Source organism: Hipposideros armiger, unplaced genomic scaffold, assembly GCF_001890085.2.
Source record: "Hipposideros armiger isolate ML-2016 unplaced genomic scaffold, ASM189008v1 scaffold_92, whole genome shotgun sequence".
Lineage (NCBI taxonomy): Eukaryota > Metazoa > Chordata > Mammalia > Chiroptera > Hipposideridae > Hipposideros > Hipposideros armiger.
In genome coordinates, this window is record NW_017731442.1 from 2,527,374 (window position 1) to 2,536,950 (window position 9,577).

Genomic DNA, 9,577 nt, shown 5'->3' on the forward strand with positions numbered 1-9,577 from the left:
GTTCTAGAGATAGATGGTGATGATGGTTACACAACAATATGAATGTACTTAATACCCCTGAACTGTACACCTAGACATGGCTAAAATAATAAATTTTTTGTTATGTATATTTTATCACAATAAAAAACAGTCATGTCAGCTGTAGTTCATAAGGATGATTATTGGCATTTATATAGAATGCATCCAGTTTGTGAAATATACTGACATCACAAATTGGTCTTTTAAAATATGAACTCATTTTCTCTTAATTTTTTTAGTAACCCAAATAAAATGGGCTATTGTGGTAACCACATTAGTTACAGTATATAAACTCAATTTGCTCTTTTTTGTGTGCCAACAGCAAAAACAAGAGGATCTGGGCCTGTGGGAGGAGAAATTCAGAAATTTTGTGGACGTTAAAGTTAACGGTAAAATCAAAACTGGTATAGTGCTAAAACGGTTCTTTCCCAAATGGCTAAATGTCTCTATTCAAAAGTCCCTTGAGCTTTGGCACCTAAAGAAGTGACTTCTATAAGATGAACAGAAATCTCAGATTTGGGTCCCCTGCAACAAAGAAATAGTAATTATATACCTTTTGTGGGGAATATAAGAGAAATGTAGGCCCCACGGAACTTATGGTCTCACGGAGGGGCCTAAGTCAGCACGCTTGCACTACTTAGAATATCACACAGCTGCAAACTCCACATGCTATTTTTATGAGTCAAGTGATGAGAAACTAAGTTCTAGAGCTCATCAGCTCCAACATTCCAAGCCAGTGGTTCTCAACCTTTTCCAGGGCTCCCCATCATTCCCATGAGCATCACATGCCTATCTGGGACGTTTCTCCCTAAGCTTAGCAATAGTGGGAAGAGGGGGATGTGTATGCAGAGTTTGTCTCTTTAGGAGATACCTTTCATATACTTGGGGCTTAAATGGTTGGACAAATACTTGCTTCCTTCCTCCTCCCTACCCTGTAGAATGACAGACCCTTCCTAACGCCTTGAGAATCCCTGTTCTAGCATCTGTATAGCCTAGTGTACCATCAGGACTGACAACATGCCCAAAATTTATGAGCAGGGGCCCTCAGTCTCTCCTTCCTGTAAAGTCATAATCTTTTTTTACCGTCTCATTAGCACCTCTGTTCCATAAACTCCTCCAAGGAAGGATCATTTGATGTCGAATACTTTAACCTAAGAGTGAATTTAAGTCGTCATTATCTCTCCTCGTTACTTACATTTCTCCCATATCTCTAAAATAATTGGGAAATAAAGGACTTTGGTGAAAAGAAACTTACATATCTACAATCAGAGGGTATTTTGAGGAGCCAGGAAAGGTCCTCCTGGTGCTCTTGACATTATAGTCCCTGGACACAGTAAGAATAAACCATCAAACAGAAGACACCCAGTCCTTCATCTAATGAAAATGAAAATTGCTCAATATTCTTTGCTTTCTAAATCAAAGAAGTATGCAATATATTTTAGAAACATTTAGATTAGGAAAAAATCTAAACTTTGTAGCCATATTTTATGGATAGAAGAGATTTACTAGGCTGCTCTGTCTATGGAGTAGCCTGCTTCTTGCCTCTCCGCTGCTTGAATAAACTTATCCTTACTTTACTTCCACAAAAAGAGAAAGAGAGAGAGAGATTTACTATAAATAAAGACACAGAGCTTCAGCACACAGGTAGGGGAACATAACTCATAAGTGACCAGAACTTTGCCTTGTGCATTTTTGTATCCCCACAGCTGAATATAACATCTTACATAGTCAGCACACATGACATACTGATTGATCAGGGCAAGCTCAGGTCTCTCGATCCCTAGTCTAGTCATCTTGCTACACTCCTACTTAACTGAATCTCCTTAATTGATTATTTCATGGAAAAGCAAAACTCAGTCAATATCCTGGTCCCTACAGGTCCTACATCCATTGGTTTGGATTTCTCCTTGCATGGATTTGAGTATCTCTATGGGATCCCGCAACATGCAGAGTCACACCAACTTAAAAATACTAGGTAAAGTAAAAACGAATTCTTACAGGAGGTTCTGGTTTCTGGACTGGAAAAAATTGAATGTGAGATGTCTGAAGCAGTGCTAATATGTGCCTGGCCTTTTCCTCCTTGACATTGCTTATAAATCTTTAAGAGTCTTTCTTGAATGATTGCTCAAAACATTGGCTTTCAATTTTTATTTTATTTTACTTGGCAAAAATTAGGCAATTATAAAAACTGTAATGCTGCACCTAAAAATATAGAGGAAGTAAAAATATGGAGCTGCTAGGATTGAAGTTGGGGACGTTGGGGAAGAGGGGCAGATTTTCATCACATCACCTCCTAGGTTTTGCCCTCAGCTCGCAAGGCCTTTCTGTGGAACTCTGGGAAAATACACTGTGAAAATCACTGACCTACAAAAAAAAAGGCTTTTATCAAAAAAGGACAGTGAGCCAGAGAATGGAAAAGTGTGGCATATCATGTCACCTTTGATTCCCTCAGGGAGAATCATTTCAAACTAACACTATTGACAAATAAATGCCAGAGGCATCAGAGTGAGAGGAAGCAAAATCAAAGAGAAACAGTCTACTCAAGTTTGCCAGGTTCAGGCGCTGTGTAAATGGCAGGCAGTCCTAGTGACAAGTGCATCTGAAACCGTGCTGCTCTTACACCAACCTGAGCTCTGTGCTCCCCGCCCCAATTCAGGTTTCCTACTGAGCGCTGTGGAAGCACCTTAGGACGCTATCATTTTGTTTTCGCGGCAGAGAAATACAAAATTTGTCAGAGATACTTATTGTGTGCTTGCTGTTGTAAAGGATTCATAGGAAAGAGTCCTCACCTCACAAGAGATATTCAGAAAAGATACTTAAGATTTAAGATTTAAGGCATGCCAATCGCCACATGAGGGGATGCCAAAGGAATCACAAAAGGAGGATTATATTCACCCAGCTTGGATCAGGAAACTTTTAGGGAAGTGGTCAGGTTGAGCCTTGAAAAATGCATAGGATCCAAGTGATTGCAGGGGAGAATGGAGCTATACTATTCCTTAATAATATACTTTTGATGATAATCCTTCTTGTGTGTTTCAGTGATGGGGATGCTTACCGCCTTTATAACCTGGATGTCTATGGATATAAAATATATGACAAAAAGGGAATTTATGGTTCTGTGCCTTATCTCCTGGCCCACAAACAGGGCAGGACTTTGGGCATTTTTTGGCTGAATTCCTCAGAAACACTGGTGGAGATCAATACAGAGCCTCAGGTAAAGGTGAGCTATGGATTATGGCTGCATGTCATACTTACAGAAGAAACAAAACCAGTGAAGTGTAGCCATAGCTCTGGGCTTTGCAGTGGCACTTCCCTGCCACCAGTCTTTGCAGTATAATCAGTGAAAGTTAATAGTATGTACGAAAAGGAACAGCCTGTTACCCACACATGTATGGGCATTTTAAGTTAGAGGGAAATTTTTCAGACCTTCATTCCATTCCTTTTCACACTGATCAGATGGGCCCAGTTGCTGCTAAACAAGAGGTCAGACCTCGAACTGATGTGCACTGGATGTCAGAGAGTGGAATCATTGACGTTTTTCTGCTGATAGGACCTACACCTTGTGACGTCTTCAAGCAGTACTCATCCCTTACAGGTACTTGCATGTGGAAGTGCCAATTTTTTGTACCATTATATCTCCTCTATCCCATGTATCATCACTGTAAGTTAATATTTGTTGCATACCATGTAGAATTTATAAACAACTTACCCAAGCTTTTTAAGAAGCAAGCATTTTCCCTTCCAACCCTCATCCCATTCAGCTTCGTTACATGTTGCACTGGAGCTAAAATTTTCTATCTCTCATCTTTAATACACGCCATCTGCCTCCCTTGGAGCCTTTAACCCCTGGGCTTTCTCTACCTTTATTTCAGATGACCAATATACCAAGATTTCCTGTGTTCTCTTAGCTCATTAATACATACCACTGGCTTTAGTACTAACGCATCTATCTTCAAAATATATGAAAGATCATCTCAACTGGTGCAGAAAAAGCATTTGACAAAATCCAACACAATTTCATGATAAAAATACTCAGAAGACTAGAAATAAAGGATACTTCCTCAACATAATAAAAGGCATTTATGAAAAATCCACCGCTGACATCATACTCAATGGTGAAAGACTGCAAGCTTGCCCCTAAGGTCAGAAACAAGACAAGGCTGCCCATTTCACCACTGCTATTCAACAGTACTGGAAGCAATTAGGCTAGAAAAAGAAATAAAAGGTATCCACATTGGAAATGAAGAAGTAAAATTATTCACAGATAATGTGATCCTATATGTTAGAAAATCCCAAAGAATCCACACACAAAAAAAACTAAAGCTAATAAACAAATTTATCAAAGTTGCAGGGTACATGATCAGCACACAAAATAAGGGTTTTTTTGTTTGTTTGTTTTTACCTTTATGTAGCCTGATTTTTTTTATTAGTTTCAGGCATACAAAACAATGTAATAGTTAGACATTTACACCCCTCACAAAGTGATAACCCCCCTCTCCCAATCTACTACCCCCCTGACATCATGTATAGCTGTTACACTTCCACTGAGTCTATTCCCCATGCTGTACTCCACATTCTGTTACCATATATACAAAATTATAGTTGGCATTCATTATTATTCAGCTTCAGGTGTACACTGCAGTGGTCAGGCATGTACACAAAATCAGTTTTGTTTTTATACAAGAGCAATGAACAATCTAAAAAAGAAATTGAGAAAATACTTTTATTTACAATAACATCTAAAAGAATAAAGTAAAATAGGAATAAATTTAAAAAAGGAGGTGAAAGACTTGCACACTGAAAACTACAAAATATTCCTGAAAGAAATTAAAGAAGGCCCAAATAAATGGAAAGATGCCCAATGTTCATAGATTGGAAAACTTAATATTGTTAAGATGGCAATGCTACTGAAACAATCTACAGATTGACGGCAATCCCTTCCAAAATTCCAATGGCCTTTTTTTTTTTTTAAAGATTTTATTGGGGAACTGGGGGATGGGAACAGCGTTGGGGAATCAGGGAAGGGGAACAGAAATTGCTGTCTTTTTTGTTCTTCAGTCTAGTTGAGGACGTCACTTCACTGACCCATGTTGGTATTTCATTGCACTCTTCCTGGGTGAGGCAGACGCTCACCAGCCATTGGACAGCCACTCACTGTGGCTCACGTCAGCTCACACCAGCTGCCGGCCAGCCTCACTGCAGCCTAAGCTGACACCAGCGACTCACAGCAGCCCAGCTCCAGGTTGAGCTGTTGTTCACCATCTTAGCTATGGAGGGCGCAGCATCACTGGCCCTCATGTGGGATCTGAACCGGGGCCCTGCTGCTCAGAACTGGCGTCCCAAGCCAACTCCTAACCAACGTGCCACTCGGCTGGCCCTCCAATGGGCATTTTTGAAGAAATGGGAAAACTGATCTTCAAAGACATATGGAATTGCAAAGGGCCCTGAATAGCCAAACAATCCTTAAAAAAAAAAAAAAAAAAAGTTGGAGGACTCATACTTCCCAATTGTAAAACTTACTACTTAGTTAAAATAATCCAAATAAGTGTGGTACTGGTGTAAGGAGACACATATAGACCAGTGGGATAGGATTGAAAGGCTAGAAGTAAACCCATACATCTCTGGCCAATGGCTTTCAACAAAGGTTTAAGACCATTCGATGGGAAAGACTGGTCTCTTAAACACATGGTACTTGGACAATCGGATATTTATGTGCAGAAGAATGAAACCCTACCTCATAATATATGCAAAAAAATGACTCAAAATTGATTGCCATGAGAGCTAGAGCCATTAAAAAAGAAAGCAGGGGGCCGGCCGAGTGGCACGTTGGTTAAGAGTTGGCTTGGGACGCCAGCTCTGAGCAGCAGGGCCCTGGTTCGGATCCCACATGAGGCCAGTGACACTGCACCCTCTACAGCTAAGATGGTGAACAACAGCTCAACCTGGAGCTGGGCTGCCTTGAGTTGCAGGCGATGGCGTAAGCTGCAGCCCCTGCTGCAGTGGGCTGCCATGAGCTACCATGAGTGGCTGGCAGCCAGCGTGAGCGGCAGGCAGCCAGTGTGAGCTGCTGTGAGCTGCCATAAGCAGCTGTCCAATGGCCGACGAGCGACTGCCTCACCTGGAAAAAGTGCAATGATAATACCAACATGGGCCAGTGAAGTGATGTCCTCCACAACTAGACTGAAGAACAAAAGAACAGCAACTTGTCTGTTCCCCTTCCCTGATTCCCCAACGCTGTTTCCCTCCCCCAATTCCCCAATAAAATCTAAAAAAAAAAAGGAAGCAGGTAAATCTTCATTACTTTGGATTTGGCAATAGATTCTAAGATATGACATCAAAATCATGAGCAACAAAAGAAAAAATAACTACTTACAAAAAACAAATTCATAGAGACTGAAAGTAGATTAATGGTTACCAGGGGCTGGAGAATGAGAAAGGTAATGGAAAGTTATTGCTTAATAGTTACAGAGCTTGGGGTGATGTAAAAGATTTGGAAATAGCTAGTGGTGATGCTTGTAATACATTGTGAATGTAATTAATGCCACTGAATTGCACACTTAAAATAGGTAAAATGACATGTTATATATTTTGCCATAGTTTTTAACAAGTGGTAATGTAATATACCCAAAACATTGAATTGTATAGTCTAAGTGGGTGAATTGTATGGTATGTGAGTTACATCTCAACGAAGCTGTTAAAAATAAAAGTACTGTAGCAGCACTACTGTTCATTCTGTTGTTAAAAGTCCCTGTGTCTAGCCCATATTTAGCAGAAGAGGAATTTGATTCCAATTTTGATAGGAGGAACAACAAGGAATTTGTGGATATAGGAAGACACCCATATAGGAACAGCTACTATCAGGCCCACCTACAGGCCCACTTATAGGCCCTTTCAACATTGTTATTATGGAGAATAAATCTGGTTTATAGGAAAGTGCATCAAAATCACTGGGTCTGCCACCATGTTCAAAGAAATCTGATTTATAAGTTTATAGATTATCTTTTGATTCCTGATTAGGATTTAACTCAATAATATCTTTCCTTCCTCTCCCTCCCAATATTGTTATGTCATAGTTTTTGGTTAAATCAGTATTCAGTGTTTACATTTTTCAAATGAAGTGTCAGATACTTCATTCAACTTTTTTCCCTGGAGACTTCCCTCCCATATTACTGTATCCTGCTCCCATCAGGACAGTTCATTGCTCTTTAGGCTTCCTGTAGCTATCATCCTAGCTAGGGTTTGCATTTGTTGTCATCCTAGAACTTATGTTTGCTGTTTTCTGGTGTTAGATCCATCCTCTCTTGGGACCTATGTTTTGGTTTTTGGTTTTTGGTTTGTGTGTGTGTGTGTGTGTGTGTGTGTGTGTGTGTGTGTGTGTGTGTGATTTATTGCCTTCTTGTTTTAGTTTGTTGTTTATTTGAATCATCTTCTTGTAGTTTCCTAAGAAAGTATGCATTAGAGGTACATTTTCTGCATCTTTGTGGGTATGAAACATCTTTTTTCTGCCTTCATCCTTTACGGATAATTTGGCTAGCTAGATCGAAAATTATTTCTCTCAGAATTTGAAGATATTTCTCTATTGTTTTCTATTCTTGCTCCAAAATCACTTTGAATTCTGTTCCTTTGTATATGATCTATCTTTTCTCTCTGAAATATCTTCTCTTTATCTCCAGTATTCTAAAATTTCTAATATTCTGAAATTCTGAAATTTTACAGCAAAATGCCTGAACAGACTTTTTTATAATCAATGAGCTGGATATTAGATGCGGACTCTTTCAATCTTGAGAACTGTGTCCTTCAGTTCTAGAAAAGTCTTCTATTATTCCTTTAATAATTTCTTTCCCTCCTTTATCTCTTTCCACTCTACAGATTTTATAATCTTCCTTCCTTTTTTGTCTATTTTTTGAGCAATTTTCTTTCATTTTTTTTGAAGATTTTATTGGGGAATCGGGGAAGGGGAGTAGACAAGTTGCTGTCCTTTTGTTTTTCAGTCTAGTTGTGGAGGACGTCGCTTTACTGGCCCATGTTGGTTATTATCATTGTGCTCTTCCCAGGTGAGGCAGATCGGTTGCCGGCCACTGAACGGCTGCTCACAACAGCTGCCAGCCACTCACGGTGGCTCATGGCAGCTCACGGCAGCCCACTGCAGCTTCACTGCAGCCTACGCCATAGCCTGCGTCTCACGGCAGCCCAGCTCCAGGTTGAGCTGTTGTTCACCATCTTAGCTGTAGGGGGCACAGCGTCACTGGCCCTCATGTGGCATCCAAACCGCGGCCCTGCTGCTCAGAGTTGGCATCCCAAGCCAACTTAACTGACGCGCCACTCGGCCGGCCCTGAGCAATTTTCTCAGTTTTATCTTGTAGGTCTTCCATTTCTATTAATACTATCATATTTCTAATTTCTAAAAACTCTTATTCTCTGATTGTTCTTTGTTTCTATTATCTTATACTTGTTTTATGTTATCCTAGTCTTATTTTTTGGGTGTAATATCTTTTTTCAATCTCCCTTGAGACACTGATGTTTTGATATTTACTTTGGTTCCTTGTGTTACCCCTATTTTCTCAGAGATCCTTTCATTCTATTTCTTTATGTTGGTCCCTCTAAATTTGGAGGCTTTATTCAAAGGTTGGGTGATCCTTGGCTGTCGGTGCCTATTTAAGAATAAGGCTCTGCCTGGAAGCTCTGTGTGCCTGATGAGTCTTACCCTGGTTTTGGGGTAGAAGGGGGCATTTACCTGTGTGCTAGTGTTCTGGGAGCAGGATTGAGCTCTTCTCATTAGGATCCCCTTCAGAGCACTCTGGTGAGAGCTTCCCTGGTTTTGCTCATCAGGTACCATCCCTCCCCTGCCTGTTAACTTCCAAAATTTTATTGAAATTACTCCTCTCCCATTCTCTTTGTTTTAGTGGCTTTATTCTTTTTTTCCCTTACTTTCCTCTGATATTAGTGGAACTTTAGGAGGGAAAGAGATAATGCTGGTGGTTAACCACAAGTTCTCCCTGTTATCAGTAAACGTTTTGATAGTTTTCTGACATTTCTTCCTGCCTTCAGTCTCTTCTTTCAAATCAGTCTCAACACTGCTCCCTAACTAATTTTTCTAAAATATGGTCTGCTAAGGTTACATCTTGCCAAACTTTTGATATCTTCCCCTAAGAAAAGATTTAGAATTCCTAGCCTGAATTACAGGGCGCTTTACAAGCTGGTTCGCTCCAGTTTCATCTTATACATGGATCTCTCACAGTGTTACCACCTGGGAATATTTCTTTTTCCTTAAGCTTATCATGTACATCTCTGCTTTGTCTTTTCTATTCCCTGTGTTTGAATGCTTTATCCATTCTCTTTGTCTGGTATACTCCTCTTCATTCTTCAAGGTCCAAACCAAGTATTGCCATCTCTTGAAGCCTTTCAAGATTCCACACTTCACTGCAGGCAGAATTTACTAATCCCTCTGTACTTCCACAGCACTGGGCTGATATTTTTAACATTGCACTTATACCTCTGAGTAGAGCAGTTCATTTACATGCCCACCTTATCAGCCAAATGGTTACTTTTTTTTTTTTTT

At 40.0% G+C, this 9,577-nt stretch overlaps 1 protein-coding gene across 9 annotated transcripts in view; it reads left to right on the forward strand.

Annotated features, from left to right (window-relative positions):
- GANC (glucosidase alpha, neutral C) overlaps nucleotides 1-9,577 on the forward strand; it is a 66,862-nt gene that overhangs the window by 25,467 nt on the left and 31,818 nt on the right. For 8 of the 9 annotated variants that reach the window (XR_002124328.1, XM_019644905.1, XM_019644903.1 and 5 more), the window contains 4 exons: nucleotides 341-407; nucleotides 1,897-1,993; nucleotides 3,058-3,238; nucleotides 3,475-3,613. Coding sequence is in view for 8 of the 9 variants with exons in the window: in XM_019644905.1 (XP_019500450.1) it covers nucleotides 341-407; nucleotides 1,897-1,993; nucleotides 3,058-3,238; nucleotides 3,475-3,613 (484 nt within the window). In the remaining variant the exon portion in view is untranslated. The remainder of the gene's footprint in view (nucleotides 1-340; nucleotides 408-1,896; nucleotides 1,994-3,057; nucleotides 3,239-3,474; nucleotides 3,614-9,577) is intronic. The other variant, XM_019644904.1, reaches the window with a different exon arrangement.